General features: G+C 47.5%; 7 protein-coding genes across 7 annotated transcripts; 4 read left to right on the top strand and 3 right to left on the bottom strand.

Moving 5' to 3' along the window:
- Positions 1-1,114: 1,114 nt before the first annotated feature.
- ABOM_006142 (uncharacterized protein) lies at positions 1,115-3,954 on the bottom strand (the record flags this gene model as incomplete). Its single annotated transcript, XM_022533271.1, has 4 exons — positions 1,115-1,967; positions 3,708-3,758; positions 3,816-3,886; positions 3,934-3,954. The coding sequence occupies 4 exons, from the start codon at positions 3,952-3,954 to the stop codon at positions 1,115-1,117; spliced, it is 996 nt and encodes a 331-aa protein (XP_022388630.1).
- An 806-nt stretch (positions 3,955-4,760) lies between these two features.
- ABOM_006143 (MFS transporter) lies at positions 4,761-6,606 on the top strand (the record flags this gene model as incomplete). Its single annotated transcript, XM_022533272.1, has 7 exons — positions 4,761-4,901; positions 4,952-5,212; positions 5,282-5,402; positions 5,462-5,832; positions 5,897-5,924; positions 5,952-6,218; positions 6,308-6,606. 7 exons carry the CDS (start codon positions 4,761-4,763, stop codon positions 6,604-6,606), a joined length of 1,488 nt encoding a protein of 495 aa, XP_022388631.1.
- An 859-nt stretch (positions 6,607-7,465) lies between these two features.
- Positions 7,466-9,676, bottom strand: ABOM_006144 (fungal specific transcription factor domain-containing protein; the record flags this gene model as incomplete). Its single annotated transcript, XM_022533273.1, has 7 exons — positions 7,466-7,924; positions 7,980-8,866; positions 8,915-9,303; positions 9,358-9,413; positions 9,459-9,482; positions 9,540-9,577; positions 9,628-9,676. 7 exons carry the CDS (start codon positions 9,674-9,676, stop codon positions 7,466-7,468), a joined length of 1,902 nt encoding a protein of 633 aa, XP_022388632.1.
- A 396-nt stretch (positions 9,677-10,072) lies between these two features.
- ABOM_006145 (NAD(P)/FAD-dependent oxidoreductase) lies at positions 10,073-11,408 on the bottom strand (the record flags this gene model as incomplete). Its single annotated transcript, XM_022533274.1, has 2 exons — positions 10,073-10,262; positions 10,315-11,408. The coding sequence occupies 2 exons, from the start codon at positions 11,406-11,408 to the stop codon at positions 10,073-10,075; spliced, it is 1,284 nt and encodes a 427-aa protein (XP_022388633.1).
- A 1,079-nt stretch (positions 11,409-12,487) lies between these two features.
- Positions 12,488-16,234, top strand: ABOM_006146 (U2 snRNP complex subunit HSH155; the record flags this gene model as incomplete). The annotated part of the gene is made up of 2 exons (XM_022533275.1): positions 12,488-12,497; positions 12,549-16,234. 2 exons carry the CDS (start codon positions 12,488-12,490, stop codon positions 16,232-16,234), a joined length of 3,696 nt encoding a protein of 1,231 aa, XP_022388634.1.
- Positions 16,235-16,626: 392 nt separating this feature from the next.
- On the top strand, positions 16,627-17,301 carry ABOM_006147 (extracellular 3-ketosteroid 1-dehydrogenase; the record flags this gene model as incomplete). Its single annotated transcript, XM_022533276.1, has 1 exon — positions 16,627-17,301. One exon carries the CDS (start codon positions 16,627-16,629, stop codon positions 17,299-17,301), a length of 675 nt encoding a protein of 224 aa, XP_022388635.1.
- Positions 17,302-17,378: 77 nt separating this feature from the next.
- On the top strand, positions 17,379-18,191 carry ABOM_006148 (fumarate reductase flavoprotein subunit; the record flags this gene model as incomplete). Its single annotated transcript, XM_022533277.1, has 1 exon — positions 17,379-18,191. The coding sequence occupies one exon, from the start codon at positions 17,379-17,381 to the stop codon at positions 18,189-18,191; it is 813 nt and encodes a 270-aa protein (XP_022388611.1).
- Between the last annotated feature and the right edge of the window lie 2,868 nt (positions 18,192-21,059).

Raw genomic sequence — 21,059 nt, forward strand, 5'->3', positions numbered from 1 at the left:
GTCTGGAGTCGGAAAGACAAATTTAACTTTAGTCAGACGGCTCTATCTCCGCAACGTTTCTTTAGTTGGTCGGATATTTGCCACAGAGAACAATTGGGTTGCTTTACAGCCATGCCTTTGTCCGTGGCACTTTAATGAGGCCCAGGGGTAGATAGACTTCTTCATGCGTAATCGTCAACAATCCGCGAATCGACGTTCATATAAGACTGCCCTTGAACCATTATTTGTAGCAACCTCGGCTGTTAGAACAAGTGTTAGTCAACATACGAATAGCCTGGATTGCAAGTGACTGCCAAACCGGATTCCTGAATTACCGGAAGCCGCATTGCCAGTGTCATTGTTAATCAATACATCACCCACTAATGGCTCCCCACAATGTTGCGTTGTATCTGCCTCGCTGCTAGGTTATTCAGCAGGTTTGGAGGGCGGGGGGCGCTTGGCCCCGGTCCTGCTAGTGTGGGAATCCTTCGTCTTCCTTGTGCTCAGCTCCCTGATTTGCAGTTCTAATCTTTATGTAATGCGCGACTGAACGACGTTAGAGAAGCGCAATTGCTTGGCTTGAAGATATGGGACATCTATAACATCCAGTAACCTCGTGTTCACGAACTATGGGTACGACCATATTTGACAGATTGGTAAACGAACGAAACGGATGTGTTTTATCCTCGCTGAGTAGCCATATGTATCTGAGATCAGCTTTTAGGACTCTCTTGTCCCAAGGATACGCCCTCTTAACAAGCACTTTTCAATCTTTCTGATAAACGAGATATCGATTATACCGCCTAATAGAGAAGAGCTGGCATCTTGGAGTAGTCGTCTCTGCTGACTACGGAGAACTAGGATTAAATTTGATTTTGGAGTGATTTTCTGTACTGGTGGGGCATGAAGCGATATGGATGCAGGGAAATAAGTCGCTTCTTTAACTTTCTTCGAGGTGGGTGGAGATGCTCTGAATTCTACTTGGATAATGTGCATGCCCGACTTGAGTAGCATCTGGGCTTAAATTTAGGTGGATCAAGTCACATCAGCGGTCTTTTCAGCGACTGCATATACTGTCGCTATGGGGTTCGCGTGGGGAATGAGCTGAAAGATACTCGCATCCACTACCCGCAAATTATTCGTCCCATAGACTCGGAGATCTTGATCCACCACGCCCCCCAGCCTGCCGGGGAAGCATGGCGACAGTGCCACATGTATGGTGGGTGGTCAAGGCAGCCGCCTCGCGCAGAATTTTCTTGATGACTTCCAGATCCTGTTGAGTGCTTCCACGAGAGAATGTGAAGCTTGAAATGACGACTAGGAGAGCAATTCCCCCGAGCATAACGCTCAAGAGAAGATGCAGAGGCCTCATCAGGGCCACGCAGAATAGATTTGATGACACGTTTAGGGTCTCATCTTTAAGGCTCGATGAGAACACCTGTTCCTGTTCCTCTTCATCGAGGCAGGTAAAGGCCAATGCCATTATGCTGTGTCTAATCCCTTCAGCCTTGAGAGGGGTCGGCAGAACGCTCATCAAATGATTATGTAGGATTTCACCTACTCCGGGCTGATCGTTCACCACAGGAATACCAGAGTCACTCAATCGATCCTTTTGCCCCACTCCTGATAGTTCGAGCCATTTGGGGCTATTGAAAGCACCCGCGGTAGGGATAACATCTTTATTTGCGTTGATATTGACAATTTTTCTATTCCATTCGACCTTCACCCCAGTAGCCACGGCGTCTAGTGACTGAGAGGAGAAGATAATCCTGCGGGCTGTTGCTTCCGTGAAGATGTTGAGGTTTGACCGGCTGGGCCTACCGTATTGACTATCCGCACTACTGCGCGAGCCGGAGACGGGGTCTACTGTAGCCGCATAGGCACGAGTGCCAACATCTTTTGCCCACCCAAAATGTTGCTTGTGAAGTCGTATCCCTGCTCCATGAACGCTGTATTCCACGCCTGAATGACAGGTGAATCCTTTTTCTCTGCAAACGACGGATTAGTTACTCGGCTTGGACCTCTTTTGTGGTAACCTTCGCCGGGATGTGACACAGTGTGCGACATCTGGAGATACGGCAGCAAGAAACCCCATGTCCACATTGGGTTGCCCAGCTCAACCCAGGCATTGATCCCCACGGGCGAAAGAGGGACCCAACAAACCGTTCAGAGAAGAGGAACCACCTAGCATCCTTCCAGCGGGTTGATCTTGCCCCCAATTGTTGAGGCCAGCCTGGGTGAAAATAGAAAGGTCAATTTGATCATTCAAACCATGCACCATACTCTGACTGACTATACTTAAGGCATAATATTGAACTGCTACCCAACCTCCAAGCCAATCAAGGTGGGCCAAGCATTTGGACCCTGCACCCGAGGGTCTGTAGTTCGATCTGGGCCGCTCTCCAACACCATCACCTTAGTCTGTACTAAATACACTCAGGTACAATGTTAAAGCTGGTTAGGTCGATCTCTTTGTTTTTTCAGAGCAGTATAAATATGAGTTCAGCGCCACCTAAATTCTAGTAGGAAATCACGACCTCATTTTTCATGGGGTCCGATGCATTGCCAAAATTGTCATATTATCTACTATATTCTATGGGAACTGTGCTCTTGGCATTGTGCATGAGATCGCACATACACCTGGTCTGTTTGGAATTGAATAGTGATCAGGTCTAGAAACCGTACAGTATACCCCGTTCCCGTTGCATGAAGAAACCTGATTATGTACACATCGTCCCCTGTGCTTTATCGCATCGCCTGGCTTAACGGTCCGATATTCAATAATAAATCTGTCTCGGATAGACCCAGATAAAAAAGGTCTTGTTCTGACTCGAAATAGAAAGAGCCAGTCTTTGTATGTTACTCTACTATTTTAGAATATTTGGTGGTCCCGCTACAAATTGTCTGCGTATCCTTACCTAGTCCAACGAGCCTTCTATCCTGCATAGTAGATCCTCTATTATATGCTCCGTATTCTATACTAATCCAAAAGTTTGGTGTCTACAAATCTTTCCTGATTATCTGTCCTTTTAAACAACATACAATAATCTACGTAATTCAAGCAGTTCAAGCAGTATACATGATTATTAATATGGAGTTTTATAGGTAAAGAATCCGTAGAGGATATTATTGAGTATAATATACATTATTTCTGAGCTCGAACCAGGCTGGGGGAATCTTTTATAAGCAATTGAACTCCTACTCCAGTCGGAGCATATATTACCTGGTTCTGGTGGTCAGATTCTTCCATATGAATACGACGGTAGGCAAATTTCTCTGCGTAGAGCCTGTAATCAACGTTATAAATGCTAATTGCTATTTAAGTCTATAATAGTCTGTTACCTCCGATCAATCCTTTCCTTCAAAAAGGTAGGCTGTCAGTTGTAATACGTTGGACCTTAATAGTTAGCTATTAAACGTCTAGTTACTAAGTGAAGGTCGCTGTGACCGTTACCAAGCCCGGTCCGGAGTATCGTAGTGGATACAAGTCTTGTCCCGCGCGGTCCGCAAATCTACCCCGCTCCCGTGCCAAGCTATGTAAAGGAAACTTAAGGTTCATTTATTCAAACTTACCATTCCGCGCCGGTTCCACTGCGCCCCTATTCCGTACAATTGCCGGAATGCCGGACCAACTCAGGTGCCCGATTTCGCGTCCTGTTGCTCAATATTGGACTTTCCCCCAGACAACTCAGAACATGAGGACAGTGGGGTCCGGAAGACTTGCGCACTTGCCTTCTTGGGGAATATTGCCAGTTGAGGAATAACGAATGGTCGGGCTGCTGACCACACAAATTAGTATTCGGTGGTCCTGTGACCCCTCATTGAGAAGAGCTTACCAAAGAGTCAAAGACCGTGGGGGCCCGAAACTACGCAGCATTGTGCCCAGAGAGTCAGCACGCTTTCCAGCCTATGATAGCGCTTAGTGAGATTGATTTGTCTGTGTATCTCGCTTACATATCGGTCCCCCTGCTCCATTTCTAATTTTTAAGATTTAACCCATATGTTCATTGGATTTAAGAGCATAGACTAAATTTTTAGGGTCGGCGTTTGATGGCTGGCCCAGACGATCTGTTGGATGGCATTGGCGGATGGGACTAGAGTTATGGAGCCATGCTGAACGCCGGGGAAATATAAACTTTACCATAGCTGTTAGTTTCTTTCTTTCCCTGCGGTCATCCTCTGCGAGGTTGTTTTGAATCGAAGCCAAATTTAATGGATGTCACTGTTACATTGTGATAGTTATAATCTTGTGGTTACAAACTAGATAGAGAGATGTGCACTCTTTTGTGTTCACTTATCTATAATTGCTAGCAGTAGTTGCTCAATTCCGAAAGCCATAACTACCAGGTTTTATGAGAGCCTCCAATGGGCCAGAACATTCCACAGATGTACCAGACTTTGGATTAATTGAGATGGGCAGTGCTATGCAAGTTGTGATGTCAATTGTATATTGACTTTTGCTAAATGTAAGGGACAAGGAAAAGCACGGGAAGCAGAGAACAGAAAGGAAAGGAAAGGAAAAGAGAGAAGGAAATAAGAAGAAAAACAAGATCCAGATCGCCAAAGGTCCTTCCGCATCTGACTGATCCACCGAGCTCTCCGCAATCCCCCACGTTCTTGGGTATTGCCATCATCCCCTGTGACCGCCTGCGACCAGGCGTTCAAGCGATATGCTATAAATCACTCCCGGTATCCATGTTCCACTTTTCACCGTGAACGAGAAAAAAAAGCAGAAAGGAAAGACCCATTTTATCCGGCTGAAAATAATGGGTTTGGATACCATGGCATCCGAAAAGGAAGCGGCTGGTGGAGGGGTTTCTAGTTACCATTCTGACCTAGAAACCTCAAAGCCAGGTATCGAGCAACTTGAGGTGATTGCTGACCCTGACGAGGGTTTATCTGAAGAGGAGAAGGCAAAAATAGTATGCAACTCTTGGTTAGAAGTAACATGCAGGTCAACTGATCTTCTTAGGATCGACGTTTGCTGAGGAAATTAGATATGCGTCTCATCCCGTGGCTGTCCTTACTCTATCTAGCATCATTTCTTGACCGCACAAATATTGGAAATGCAAAATTGGATGGTCTCCAGGAAGCACTTCATATGACTGATGGCCAATACAACGCTTCGCTAACCATCTTCTTCATCTCCTATTCTATCTTTGAGCCCCTTACTAACGTGCTGCTCAAACGGACACTGCCCAGTATTTTTATCCCAACAATCATCGTTCTCTGGGTATGTAATGTGACATAATATGCTTGGCTGAAAAGAAAACGGTTCTGATCGGAGATTATCATTATCCAGGGCATTTGCATGACAACAATGGGGCTTGTACACAACTTTTCCGGCCTCATGGCCGCACGATGGTTTCTTGGATTAGCGGAGGCCGGTCTTTTCCCGGGCGTAGCTACTATCTTTCCTGCTGGTATAAACGGTCTGAATTCGGTATTCGGATGGCCATATTCTTTTCTGCTGCTGCGTTAGCGGGCTCATTTGGCGGCCTTCTGGCAGCTGCCATTGCCAAGATGGATGGGGTGGGTGGAAAGGATGGCTGGGCCTGGATCTTCATCCTAGAGGGTCTTGCAACCGTTGTCATTGGGGTGCTTTCCTTCTGGCTGGTGTACGACTTTCCAGACAAAGCTAAATTCCTATCTGACATAGACCGAAAGCGCGTAATGCGACGTCTGGCTCTAGACCAGCAATCCAGTACTGCCAAGGAGCACGAGTGGAAATCCTCATATCTGTGGGATAGCCTGAAAGACCATAAGACTTGGCTCGGTGCTATTATTTATATGGGTGCTGATGGAGCATTGTATGCTTTTTCATTGTTCCTGCCAACCATTATCAAAGAACTAGTAAGCTAGCCATGTGTTCAAAGTTCTTCAAAAAACGGACATCGCTAACTATCTACCAATCCAGGGTATTTTGAAAGTGTTTTATTTGTCCAGTGATTTGCTTTGCTGACAAAAATCAGGCTACTCATCTACTCGTGCACAGCTCCTCAGTGTGCCTCCTTACGCTTGCGCTGCTATCCTAACAGTCTCGGTTGGCTACATAGCTGATCGCACGCGTCAGAGAGGAATCTATAACATCCTCGCATCCATCTTGGGGATAGTTGGTTTCTCAATGCTACTAGGCACTAAATCGCCTGGTGTTAAATATGCTGGAGTCTTCCTTGGGGCTATGGGCATTTATCCCTGCATTGCTAATACCATTGCCTGGGTCAGTAACAACGTAGAGGGTAAGGCATTCTTTCTATTTATAGACGCTGCCATAGTTCAGAGCTTGTAGTATATATTTATATGCAATTACTGACGATATCAAACTTAGGCATCTACAAACGCGGTGTTACCATCGGAATCATGATCGGATGGGGAAACTTGAACGGTATCATGTCCTCTAATATATATCGCAATGCCGATGCACCGAATTACTATCCTGGCCACGGCACGGTTCTGGCGTACTTGACCCTCTTTTTGTTTATTGGATCCATTTCAGAATATTTCCTGCTGAAGAGGGAAAACCGGAAGCGCCGACGTGGCGATAGGGATCATCGCGTTGCGGGATTAACTCCTGAGGAAATTGCACAGCTCGGCGACAAGAGGCCTGACTTCATCTACACGATATAACTTCCTGTGGTGGCGTCGTTCTTGCGAAGTTTGATGAAGGTGTTTTATTCGTTTTTGGAATGGATTGAAAGATGTGTTTGCGAAATTAGGATGTGAGAATACATTGGAAGGCTATGATCTCATTTCCCATTGAGCCTTGCCATCAATTCAGTACCAAGAATAGAGTATTTTAGGGGGACGTAAGGGCTTCCGTCATTTTCTACTTGTTCCTTGCCGATATTCATCCTTGATAGCAATGCTGGGCTGTTTGTATGGGCTCCGATACTCCCTGATCCTGAGACCGGAACAGACGAATATTCTAAACTGAAGGAAAAGTTCTTGGAGATCAGTCTCGGCAATGGTATGAACATCAACGATGGAGATAGTTTTATTCCGGACAACCCTGAAAGCGGATGGTTTCGAATTACATTTTCATACGATGAAGACAGATTAGCGTGGGTCTGGAACGACTGACAAGAAGTTTAAGGCAGATCAAGAGTGAAAAGCTGAGATAGGTAGGAACTCTTGAGACTATCTAGTGGGGAACTCTACTACTGTATCTGAGCTATACACAGGCTTCGTGATTGGGCACTGACCTATTTACCCGATCTATTACATAGCAGATATAGGACATTTCATGGACTTCTGGGTTTGGCCTCGATTACTCACAGTCTAGATTGTATGACAAGCTTTAAAAAAGCAGAAATGATTCTCTAGGTGATTGGTATGCCGTCTTACTGTACTGTACATGAGAGTTTAGGTTTGTATACCGTTAGTATTGTCGGTTGCAGACTCGGTATGTAATGGCGAGGATGTAAATAAGACTGGGAAGAACCGATAGACAGATTGAAAATTATGGTTCAATTACAAGCGTAGCTATCTACGAGGAAGTGAAATTCCACCAATCCTCAATTGCCCTTCCGTAGCTCTCCGGCGCCAAAAAGAGATTATCATTCAGCATCCCTTCCGCCGGTGTTTCAATCAAACCAAAAGGCTCCGCAGGTGGAGCCTGGTGCATATCCGGTCCGGTTGTAAAAGAGGCCGGTGGAGTCGAAACAGATTCTGGTGGATACGCAACGACTTCTTTGGCCACTGTCTTGTGGCCAGATATCCCTGCTGATCCAACGAGGGGGAAATCTGGATCTGGAGTCATGAATCTAGAGTCTGTATGCTTGGCGTTAGGGTCTGATAGCGTTGCCCCAAAGAAATCATTAGAAGATTGGGAGCTGCTGGCCCGGTCATAGACCAGTAATTCCCACAGAAGTCTTGCGTTATTAGACCACGACTGGCTATTTGTGCTTGTGGAAACGCCTTCCCGTAGGCGATGTAATTTTTGCATCTGTTATATTAGCGATGCTTCACAAGAATTGTTCACGGTGATTTCCAGTACGAACCATATTTCTGACATGGGGCCATCGCTCTCCCAATGGCTGGAGAAAACGGACACATTTGTTATAGCCATTTCTTGCCGTATCTCGCAGCCCTTGATCATCGACAAAGCTATGTTGAAGATGTATAGTAGCGACAATAACTACACAATGGGCCAAGATCGGGTCGCAGATCTCAAACCCCTTATGCTCTACAAGGTCAATCAAGTGCAGAATCCAACTCGCGTGAAGGGTAATGTTCTCAAACGATTGCCGAATGAAAGAGTGAGGCATAGTATGTCTGAAGCTTCGTAATCTCATCGATAGTAGGAATGGGTGATTCAGTAAGCACGGAATTGTTTCGAACATAATCTGGACAAAAAGCCAGGGCCCCCAGAAGTCTCGACGCTGGTTTAATTCCTGCAAACTGTGATTTTGCAGGTTCTTTGCATGGTACCGGTATTTTAGTGGGACAAGGCTATCAAACTCAGTATGTCGAAACGAGACCACAGAGTAATCGGATTCAGGAAACCAGGGAGGAAGAGAGACTGGATCAACCTTGGTGGCGGCGTAGTTCATTGCCAGGGCCCACACCTCACTCAGTTGAATAGTGTAGGAGACGAGACCAAGGTCCTCCTTTGTGTTAGATCCTCGTGGTTCTCTGATTGACGGTGGGGTGTATTTAGGCGATAATCCTGAACCAGTGTTGAAGGGCGTGCGAACGCCTGATATAAGTCGACTTGTTTGAATCCCGTCCCCTTGAAGATGTTGCAGCATATAAATGCTCCATGAACAGCGACGCTTCTCGTCCGCGTCTGTTTGGATATTGGCCAGAATTTCACCAGTAATGCTGACGCTCTGTGCTAGATAGGCCGCCATGTTCAAAGTCAATCCTGCCTGGATGGTATGTCCCACTACCACGAGTCAATAATGAAAAACTCGGGGTTTTCAAGATTCCTCACCTGAGAACTCGAACATAGCCAGTAGACAAAGCGTCTGTAAAGCTGAGAGCTCCAAGTTCCCATTGTTAATACGGTCCATAACCAGGGAGCGAGCATTTTTGGCATATTTTAGGATATGTGCTTCTCCAATTTCTACTTCGCGTTCGAACCGTAGACTGATCGCCTGGATTGCAAGGATAAGTTCCGGATCTCGGGTGGCGATAGTTTCGACGAAGTCCTCCGGATCAAATAAAGGAAGTGGTTGGTAGTTACAAAAGCTGAGATACAGTTCAGCAGCTCTCAATATTGAGCTCTGGTTATCAAGATCTCCTCTTGAGTCTCCTGTATGCTCCTCTCGTGAACCAGACTCCATTTGAACAGTCATCGGCGTCATTGTCTGTCTAGAACTACTATAACATATATCAGCATCGGCTCTTATAGATTATAGTTATATATATACCCACCTTAAGCTACTTATCAATTCCTCCAACCTCCCCTCCACATTTTCCAGCCGCCTCGCCTACCAAATTAGCCGTGACTATCACCGGAAGGGTCGGATATATACATGCCATTTCAGTGGCGCCGGGACCTAAGTCTGCAGAGTCAGAGTACACACATTGTTGCCCCAGCCTATCGCAGTACGAACAGACTGGTCTTTCGCCTGGACATCGTGACTTTTTACGACTGTAGATGTCAGAAATTATCTGTTTGCGAGGGCAGTTACTGATCCTTACCGGCATGGATCACAGGCTTGGCGGGCACGTTTGGGCGGTCGGTAGTCATCAGTCGACATCTTCGAGTTGAGCTGATGATATTGCTTTGGTGTGAATCTGATACCTCGGGGGTACTATTGTAGTTGCGATGATTGGGCAGCCTTCTTATAGCTCATGCCAGCATGCACGCTAAAAGTCTGATACTGCACGGCTACCTTATCTTTCAGTGCGGGGTAAAGTGGAGAGAGATATCGAGAGAGAATCAAGGCCACTTGAATGGTTGATCGAAGTCAAGTATTTCGCTAGAATCTCATTGATTCACCCTTCACAATGTTTTCTGTCAGCTGGCCTGTCCATCATCTATAGTAATTAATTTTGAGCAGCTACGCGCATAACTACAATGCGGTCTAACTTGAACACTGACAATAAACGCGAATTTTCCGTAGGGAATATTAACATAAATTTGTTACAATTTGCTCTGTTCTTCAACAGTCAACATCCGTAAAGGGGGTCCTCCCCGGCTTCCATCCCCAATCTTCAAATCCCCACTGCCATCGGGCAAACGAAGCCTCCATTTCTGTCGGAGAATCTCTGGGGCACAGTTTTCATAGCGGTCGGCTATGTACCGACCAAGAACAGGTAAGAATTTGAAGCCACTGAGATACCTAAGTTAGTGAAGGCATAGAGCAGGCCTTGATTACAACTTACTGTCCAGCCCCTCCGATAGCAACAAAAAGCCCATCCATCTGAGGGTGATAGTCAACAACAAAGTCACCCTCTGGGGTGTCCGTATACCAACACAGACGACGATTCGACCAGGGGCGATCGGCAAAGCGTGGTATGAGCTGCCGAAGGCCATCCCGTAGAGCTTTATCCGCCTCCTGAGGAAGGAAAGATTTTTTGGCATTATTGGAATCCAACTTCGGCGAGGACACGGCTCGATCCGTAGCATCGGAACGTGTGGAAGTTGCAAAGCCGTAGCTGTGTCGGGCAACTTTGAGAATGTTTGTTCCTGGTGTTGGAGGGAAACAGAATATGCCACTTGATAAGTTGATCATCACAGGTGTTTTGGTGATACTGCGGGCCTCCTCCGGACTGAGTTGGATGAAGCCTACAGGCTGGCCTGATGCAGATGCTGTATGGGCCACATCCAGAAGCAAATTTGACCAAGCACCAGTACTCAGGATAACCTGATTTGCAGGAATAAAGTCTCCACTGGCCACATTCACACCAACAACACGGGATCTCTGTCTCCGTAATGAGAGAACTGTTCCCCGTGGTCCAGTGACGAAGGACACACCCGCCTCACTACATCTGTGACTTAAATGACGAATACTTCCCTCAGCATCTGCCCAGCCACCTTCAGGATTATAATATGCCCGAAGACTACTGAGATCAGTGTGGAGATCTGGATACATTTCTTTCAGGCCATTCCCATTCACAAACTCTTTCAGTGACCGACCTTGATCATGGATAATTTCCAATGTTTTGTCGATGTAAGGATTCGAAGCTGTCTCTGATAGCATCACAAATCCTGTATGGTGATAGTAGTCTCTGTACTCAGATTTCCAACCCTTGAGAGCCTCTTGAGCCATTTGGGAATACACGGGGTCGGCATATTCGGATCGGATAATTCGAGAAATGTCGACGCTGCTACCATCTGGGACTGGAGGCGGATAGCGGTCGAGAACAGTAACGTCTTTATACCCGCGCGAGCTCAGTTCAAGTGCCATCGATAGACCGAAGACGCCTGCACCTATGATGAGAACAGTGTCTGTCTTAGGTGGAGTTTTGTTTGCCATCTCGGCTAAGTACGATATACGCAATGGCCCTGCAAAAGTTAAAAAGAGAATAACTATGCTTTACTCAAGGAAGACTTGTTAGTATACCCTGGGTGAAAATAATGGTTCCAAAGACAGTTCAACAGGTATTTGCAAAGGGATTATACGTACTCCGTACTGGCCAGGGCGGACCCGGTCCGTCCTCCGTCCCCACCCGGAGGGCGTAATATCACAACTCTGATAGGAAGAGTGCGATAGCCTCAAGCAGCATAGATTAGCAGAGTAGCTTAATCAGGCCATAATTAACTCGTTATCACAATATAGTCTAGACTCTATTCACAAACTACTTCTATGCAACATATGCCTATTATCATAGGGCACTCCAAAGAAAGTATTAATAACACTTAGAGGGACCTCCTCCGGTGTTAGGATTCGGGAGATCTAAGAATCCATCCAACGGTCAACGACTGAATATCCCATCTTTGATCGGGTTACATTGTTTAAGTTTGAGCGTCAAAGAATTACTAAGTAATGTTAAAGGGTGAATTTCAAATGTATGTCCTCTTATTAAGTTTAGTCGATACAGTGCTCTATTGACTGATCGGAGATATATACTATCAACAGTTGATTACTAGGAATTGTACTACATCTTTACACACATTAATTTCTGTATATTAAACCTTCACCCATTTCCCAAAGTACTAGTAGTAGTGTACCCCACTCTCCATTAATTTTCGAATACTTCATTTAATTAGACATACAGGCACCTTACATTTCATCATATAAAAAGGAAACACGGTGAGTTAAAGGGTGGTTGCAAAGCTTCCACAAGTGCTTAGGGCCGGCGGTCATAGCTCTGCACTAGTCCACTTTCACTGTCGCTATCATGTGACTCGCATGAGTCAGCAATTACCAGTCCCGCCGCCAAACGTCGTCTGGCGCTGAAGGTATTTTCATCATCATAGGCATCAACACACTGCACCCTGCACCATCCCCTTGAGTTCCGCGATCACAGGGTATGATCCGGATGTAGCTATTGCTACCCCTTCCTGGGATTATATGTTCTCTGTCTGATCTCTGAGCGACTCTTTACTGTCACCATGTCTGACTGTACGTGTCACCCCATGACTTGATCCACCCCGTGACTAACCCCTTTCGCAGCCGATTTCGAAGCCGTCCGGAGGCTCCAAGCTGAGCGGAATGCCGCTGCAGCTGGAAAAAAAGGTTCTAGGACCTTTGATCCGTCTAGCCAGCGCACTGACAACTCGACCAAGGCCTCCCTGACTGAATCCTTCGACACCACCCTTTACGAACGCGAAGGCGCCGACAAGTTTGCGGGCTACGACACTTCGATCGCTGTCAATGGTGATGACGAGGAGATGGAGGATGCGGATGGTGGCCACCGTCTGGTGGGACAGTATACCGCAACCAAGAATCAGATGGATGAATTTGCCCACGGTAATGGAGTGGAGGAGGAAGACATACTTCTCGGTCGCGAGAAGGCGGCGAGGATTGCAGACCGCGAGACAGACTACCAAAAGCGCCGATTCAACCGTGGCCCTTTGACCCCCACCAGAGCGGACCCTTTCGCTGCGAACACTCATGCGAACGTTGAGGGAGAGGGCCAGACATATCGTGAAGTCATGGCTCTGCGTGAGCTTGAAAAAGAAGAAGAGCGTGTTCAGAAGCTGATCGCAGAAAAACAGGCCAGTGGCGAGGACGATGTCGCAGAACATGAGGCCACGTTGAAGTTGGAGGACAAAGAAAACGCTGACGCCGGCTCGACCGTCTCCGTTGCTACGGGACGCAAGCGCAAGCAACGATGGGATGTGGCTTCCGAGTCGACCGAAGCAGCTCCTGAGGCTCCCGAGTCCCAGGAGGCAAAGAAGAAATCACGCTGGGATCAAACGCCCTCCCTTGCTGTCCCGGGCGCCGCCGAGGAAGCGCCTAAGCGTCGATCGCGATGGGACCAGGCGCCATCTATCACATCAGCCACGCCTGTTGGCAACCAGGGGCTTGCAACTCCCATGCATCCTTCACAAGCAGGTGCAGCGCTGATTCCAACCAGCTTTGGAACTGATATCTCTGGCCGCAATGCCCCCTTGTCGGATGAGGAGCTTGACATGATGCTCCCGGGCGAGGCCGATGGCTACAAAACCCTTGACCCCCCTCCGGGATACGCGCCAATCCGAAACCCCGCAAGAAAACTCATGTCGACACCAGCTCCCATGGCAAGCGCGACGGGTGTGGGGGGGTTCATGATGCAAGAACCTGAAAGCGCCCGAGCTCTAGGCAAGCAGCTCCCAACAGAAATCCCAGGAGTCGGCGATCTTCAGTTCTTCAAACCCGAGGATATGGCATACTTCGGAAAGCTTATGGAAGGTGGAGATGAGAGCGTGATGTCCGTAGACGAGCTGAAGGAGCGAAAGATCATGAGGCTGCTGTTGAAGGTCAAAAATGGTACACCACCAATGAGAAAGACTGCCCTGCGTCAACTCACAGATAACGCGCGTCAATTTGGGGCCGGTCCCTTGTTTAACCAAATCCTTCCGTTGCTCATGGAGAAGTCGCTTGAGGACCAAGAGCGTCATTTGTTAGTCAAGGTTATCGATCGTGTTCTCTACAAGCTGGATGATCTTGTCCGCCCCTATGTGCATAAGATTCTCGTCGTCATTGAGCCGTTACTCATTGACCAGGATTATTATGCTCGTGTTGAAGGTAGAGAGATCATCTCCAACCTAGCAAAGGCAGCAGGTCTTGCTACCATGATCAGTACCATGCGTCCAGATATCGATCATGTTGATGAGTATGTCAGAAATACAACCGCACGAGCATTCGCCGTGGTCGCCTCTGCACTTGGTATTCCCGCTCTCCTTCCCTTCCTCCGTGCTGTGTGTCGCAGTAAGAAGTCTTGGCAGGCAAGGCACACTGGTGTCAAGATTGTCCAGCAAATCCCCATTCTTATGGGTTGTGCTATTCTTCCTCATTTGAAGGGTCTGGTGGACTGCATTGCCGATAATCTTAGTGATGAGCAAGCCAAGGTCAGAACGGTTACCGCTTTAGCAGTAGCAGCCTTAGCTGAGGCCGCTAACCCGTATGGTATCGAAAGCTTTGATGAAATCCTCAATCCTCTTTGGACGGGTGCTAGGAAGCAGCGTGGTAAAGGTCTAGCTGCATTCCTCAAGGCTGTTGGATATATCATTCCTCTCATGGACGAGGAGTATGCCAATTACTATACCAGTCAAATCATGGAAATTTTGCTCCGAGAGTTCTCTTCCCCGGATGAGGAGATGAAGAAGGTTGTTCTTAAAGTAGTGTCTCAGTGCGCCAGCACTGATGGTGTGACGGCCGGCTACCTGAAAGAGCACGTTTTGACCGACTTCTTCAAGAGCTTCTGGGTAAGGCGCATGGCCCTTGACAGGAGGAACTACCGCCAAGTTGTGGATACCACCGTCGACCTTGGACAGAAGGTTGGCGTGGGCGAGATCCTCGAGCGCGTCGTCAACAATCTGAAAGATGAGAGCGAGCCTTACCGGAAGATGACGGTGGAAACTGTTGAGAAGCTCATTGCAGCCCTAGGCGCGGCAGATATATCCGAGAGGCTGGAGGAGAGACTTATCGATGGTGTTCTTTACGCCTTCCAGGAGCAGAGTATTGAGGATATTGTGATCCTGAACGGGTTTGGAACCGCGGTCAACGCACTTGGCACTCGTTGCAAGCCGTATCTTCCACAGATCGTCAGTACTATTCTTTGGAGATTGAACAACAAGTCCGCCACTGTTCGTCAGCAGGCTGCAGACCTCATTTCTCGTATTGCAATGGTTATGAAGCAGTGCGGAGAGGATGCACTGATGGGTAAGCTTGGTATTGTACTCTACGAGTACCTGGGTGAAGAATACCCAGAGGTCCTTGGTTCCATTCTGGGTGCTCTACGTTCCATTGTCACCGTTGTCGGTATCAACCAGATGCAACCACCCATTCGAGACTTACTTCCTCGCCTTACGCCCATCCTGCGAAACCGTCATGAAAAGGTCCAGGAAAACACCATCGACCTTGTCGGCCGTATTGCGGACCGTGGCCCCGAGTCTGTCAATGCTCGGGAATGGATGCGTATCTGTTTCGAGTTGCTTGACATGTTGAAGGCTCACAAGAAGGGTATCCGTCGTGCGGCAAACAACACTTTCGGTTTCATCGCCAAGGCAATTGGTCCCCAAGATGTTCTGGCAACACTGCTTAACAACCTACGTGTACAAGAGCGTCAGTCACGTGTTTGTACTGCTGTCGCTATTGGTATCGTGGCTGAAACTTGCGCCCCGTTCACTGTCCTTCCAGCACTGATGAACGAATACCGCGTACCTGAATTGAACGTCCAGAACGGTGTTTTGAAGGCCATGTCCTTCTTGTTCGAGTACATCGGCGAAATGGCAAAGGACTACGTTTACGCCGTTACGCCCCTTCTCGAGGATGCTCTTATTGATAGAGACCAAGTGCATCGACAGACCGCCGCCAGCGTTGTCAAGCACATTGCTTTGGGTGTGGTCGGTCTCGGGTGTGAAGATGCAATGGTCCATCTTCTCAACTTAGTATTCCCCAACATCTTTGAAACCAGTCCTCACGTTATCGACCGTGTTATTGAAGCCATTGATGCTATCCGTATGGCTGTTGGCACGGGAGTGGTCATGAACTATGTCTGGGCAGGTCTGTTTCACCCTGCTCGTAAAGTCCGTACACCATATTGGCGGCTTTATAACGATGCATATGTGCAAAGCGCGGATGCAATGATTCCATATTATCCGACCTTGGAAGATGATGGCTTGGAGAGATCTGAATTGTCCATAATAGTTTAAAAGCGACTTGCTTGCTTATGTATCGTATCATTTCACTTTCTAGCTGTTAAGTTCGTTTCGCTGGCATTATGAGCCTGTTTAATCGCGCACGGTGTTCTTGATGGTGGGATTGGCGTGTATTTATTCTCATGGGGCCAGGTATCAGATATAGGAAATGACATTATGGTTATGCCAGTCGCCGATACCATCGGTACTTATTTAGTGTAATACATCAGACTAGTGATCGGACGTCCGATATTCTCCTTTATTCCCCCGCATTGCTATGCGGATGCTCGGCGAAGGTCCGCGGCTACGAGAGTGTCTTGACTCGATCTCCAACTACTCGGCTATATAAAGCCAAACCTATTGCGAAAACATCTAACCTGAACCAATTTCGAGCTTCACTGGCAATAATGGCTCTACCTCCTCACTGCGACGTCCTCGTCATTGGAGGCGGCAATGCCGGCTTCTGCGCCGCCATATCAGCAGTTCAATCCGGTGCTCAGAAAGTGATCATCATTGACAAATGTCCTCAAAACTGGGCAGGAGGAAATTCTTACTTCACTGCAGGAGCATTCCGGACTACCCATGGTGGTCTGGAGGATCTCCTTCCCATTGTGAATAATGTTGATACGGCCACAGCACAGATGATTGATATGAGTCCGTACACAGCGGCTGACTTCACGAATGACATGGAGCGAGTGACAGGAAAGAGGACGGACCGTGAGCTCAGCCGAGTCCTCGTCGATGATTCAAACGCAACCATTAAGTGGCTTGCGGAGAATGGTGTCCGGTTCCAGCTTTCTTTTAACCGACAAGCGTATGAGGTGAACGGTCGGATCAAGTTCTGGGGGGGTCTGGCCTTGAAGACCCAGGATGGAGGCAAAGGGCTCATTCAAGACCACCTCAGGACGGCCCAGAAACTAGGTATTGATATTTTCTTCTCAACGGCTGCAGAGAAGCTCGCCACGGACCCAGTGACCCGTGCTGTAACGTCGGTGTCGGCTGTGCACCATGGCCAAGTGAAGGTGATCAAGACAAACGCCGTGGTACTCGCTGCTGGTGGCTTCGAAGCAACCCGCGGATGAGAGCACAGTTTCTGGGGCCCCATTGGGACACCGCCTTAGTTCGCGGTACACCGTATAATTCGGGCGACTGTCTCGAGATGGCAATCCGCGATGTATCAGCGAAACAAGTTGGCAACTGGTCTGGGTGTCACTGCGTGGCATGGGACGCAAACGCACCCGCCAATGCAGGAGACCGCGAGATCTCCAATGAGTTTACCAAGTCCGGCTACCCATTAGGGATCATGATCAACCGTCAAGGCTCAAGATTTGTGGACGAAGGCTCGGATCTACGCAACTACACCTATGCCATGATCGGGCGACAGATCCTGCATCAGCCCGGTCATGTTGCGTTCCAAATCTGGGATTCGCGGACAATCTCCTGGCTGCGAAAGGAAGAGTATCGACCAGAAGTGGTGCAGCACATTACAGCATTGTCGATATCGGAGCTGGCAGAGAAATGTGCGATGGAACATGGCCTGGAGGACAAGGATCGGTTCGAGCGAACGATCCATGAGTTCAATAACGCTGTTTATGAGAGCCAACGGCTGAATCCTGGCCAACAATGGGATCCAGCCGTAAAGGACGGCCTCTCAACTCAGTCGAAGGCATGTACACTCAGCATCCCCAAGTCCAATTGGGCGTTGCCTATTGACCAGCCTCCGTTCCTGGCTGTAAAAGTCAGTGCGGGTGTCACCTTTACATTTGGTGGTTTGGCGGTGAATCCAGAGACAACTGCTGTGGTTTCGTCTACCACGAACTGTGATATCCCCGGGTTGTATTGCGCTGGGGAGATGGTTGGGGGACTCTTCTATGACAATTATCCCGGAGGTAGTGGGCTGACGTCGGGAGCGGTTTTTGGACGGAGGGCAGGGAGAACTGCTGCAAGGGCTTCTACGATTGCTTTCCGATGATATCGTTCTCTGCATGGACGGGGATTCGGTCGATTGATGTCAGATGCTGCGCTTGGTGGTACTTGGTGTTACCCAGTGCTACCGTCCGTACTACTTTGATGTCCGATTTGGTGCTGTGCAGATGAATCGGACACTGGTGAAATTTAATTTGGGCTGGGATGTTGCACGACATTTACTATTCTTTTTAATGTCTGGCTTTTCTGTCTTTCTTCCATTTTCTTCTGTTTTCTCTTCCATTATAGAACAAATGTATGAGTCTCAGATTGATGAAAATATATATATATTCAACTTTATCCCATTGAAACAGGTGCACACTGGGTAAATGTCTGATGACAGGCATTCTGCTTTGTAACTACTGCATATATATTAAGCGGGAGTATATATATTTCATGGATCTATCTGATACACTCTTCATGAGAAACTTCTATACATCTGCTGGTATAAACTACTCCTATGATTGCGATGTGAATATAGAAATGCTGACCTAAGCAGAGGGGCAACAATACGCATTATGTACGCTTCCAGTATCTGGCAACCGTTCTGTACCACCAGACCAACAAACTCAAGAGACAATCACCATAACCCTAGGGAAACCTACTGACATATCTCACTTTAAGGATCATGAAATGTAACACACACATACACATGCATCGACACCTCTCCTGCGAACTAAAAAACTACCCTGTAAAAAAAAAACCAAAAAAGGTCGACTAAATTCTGTCTTTTTGATTTATTTGATTTGTTTTATTTTTCTCGCTCTCTTTTTCTTTACTGATTTGCCACATGTCGCGGATGCCAAGCATTCGCCCTGCAGCCCGTGTCTGTAGTTGACTAAAGCAAAGTGCCGCGTAAGCCTTCTCCATCGCCCTTGTCATGTGCGGGCTTGGCGGCAGGGATCTGTGGGGAAAGGTCAGCCAATGGTCGAACATTCTCGGATGAGCCCTGCAGACTGAGTGGTCGTCATGGAATGGTTCAGGGATTGCGTGGGATTTTGGAACGTCTGTATCAGATATGTTGTTGTGATGACCTTCTGACTGGTTCGGAGGTCACCTCAGTCTTGTCAACTAGGGATGTGTCTACGTAGGACCCTGGATGATGAGAATACTACCCATCCTTTGATTTAATTTTATCTATTTATATATGCTGGATTGTGAGGTATTTTTTCTTGCTAGATTAAATCAGATGGATTGATAGTGGATGATGTTTTGGTTTGGGAAGTAAAGTCAACGAACTAATCCACTAGTTAGTAAGGGTCTGAATGGACGCTCGAGCGTCGGCCTCCTAAATTGGGGTCTTACATTTCAGTTTACTTCATTTCAAATTAATTTTTTTCTTTTTATTTTCAATTTTCAATTTCGCATCTACGAGCTGAGATCTCATACCATTTAATTTGAATGTTTTTGTGTTTGTAGTTATGTGGATTTTGACTGGCTCGGAATGAGGAGGGAGAGTACCTCAATTGTATTGGTATGCACGGAGTATACTGGAGCTACCATAGGCATTCGTCGGCCCTTCGATAGCGAGTCGAAGCCCGGTGACAGTCGATAAGTCAGATAACCAATATCCCAAAAACAAAACAAAGGAAAAAAAAGAAAAAGTAAAAGTCGATCTATTAGACATCCTAGTATGGAGTACAGACCGAGGAACGGCAAATACCGATTCTCTCTATCTGCAATGCAGACACCACAGCATGGTACCCCTGCATCCTCCCCTCGCTCACCTTACCTCCGGACACGCGCCTGATAGGGTTGAATCGCATGGAAATAATTTCCTAGATGTGGCTGCTTTCTCCTACTCAATTTCCCTGTTTTTGTCGGCGAGACCGAAAAGGAAGTAGGGCACAGGGTAACTCGTAGCTAAACTACTTCTCGTCCCGTCCTGGGGGCGAGAGGTCCGAGAGGAGTGCATTACGAAGCAACCTGAAATTAACAGCGATTAAAATAGAACATATCGCCTTCGTCGTCCGCGAAGGCAAATTTGCAGTTGCAATCGTCGTCTCGAATGAGACTCTGGGGTGGAGGGAGAAATAGATAGTACCTGCGTTGCCCCTCGGTTCATGTGAGAGATCAGGTACCGAGCGTCTCTTTTGTGTGTTCAGACATTTCGTATCTGCACATGGACTGTTAGCTTCGTGTTGAGATACTACAAATTGCATAGCATTACTCTACGGACACTACAATGGCTTTTCTCCCGTCGCCATCGTGACCGGTGGCAGACTAGATGACGACCCCCATCCGGAAGGATCATCTCTATAACATGAAAAGGTCCCCATAGTGATACTCAGGAACAGAAACCACCATTTTCTATTCTTGTCCATGTCATTTTACTCAACTGCCCCTTCCAGTTAGCCCCAGATGCAGGGACTCCCATCCATCCCACCTGGAAGTCGTAAGCTCGAACGCTTTGATCAAGGTCTGCCTCGACCCATGTTTGCATTTTGGGGTCGAGGAAACGGGTGCCAGCCCGACCGAATCCACTGCAAGGTGACAACCACTGTACGGAGTACGTACGCAATCATTCAATCTATTTCACCGAATATTAGCCAAAGAGAAATTTGGATTCCTGCATGTGGGTTTCAAAGTTAGTTGGATGCACAGTGTCTGTGTGGTTTCATACTGAGATTCCTCCATCCATCGTCTCTCCCTTCCATGGACGACCAGCACATGCCCACCACCGCCATTGACATACGCCAAGACCGTGGGGCTCCACTTTCTGCACACTAGATGTGTTTTTCCCGTTGGGGATCACGCCAAAGGCTGCTGCCAGGTGAAGCTTGTTCAAGGGTCCTTGTTTGACCATTCATCTTTGTGACTCTTGAAGAGAGAGAAAGAAACGTTAGAGATGTTGTTGTAGGTTGCTACAGACTAT

The sequence above is a fragment of the Aspergillus bombycis genome, assembly GCF_001792695.1.
Source record: "Aspergillus bombycis strain NRRL26010 chromosome Unknown contig00049, whole genome shotgun sequence".
NCBI lineage: Eukaryota > Fungi > Ascomycota > Eurotiomycetes > Eurotiales > Aspergillaceae > Aspergillus > Aspergillus bombycis.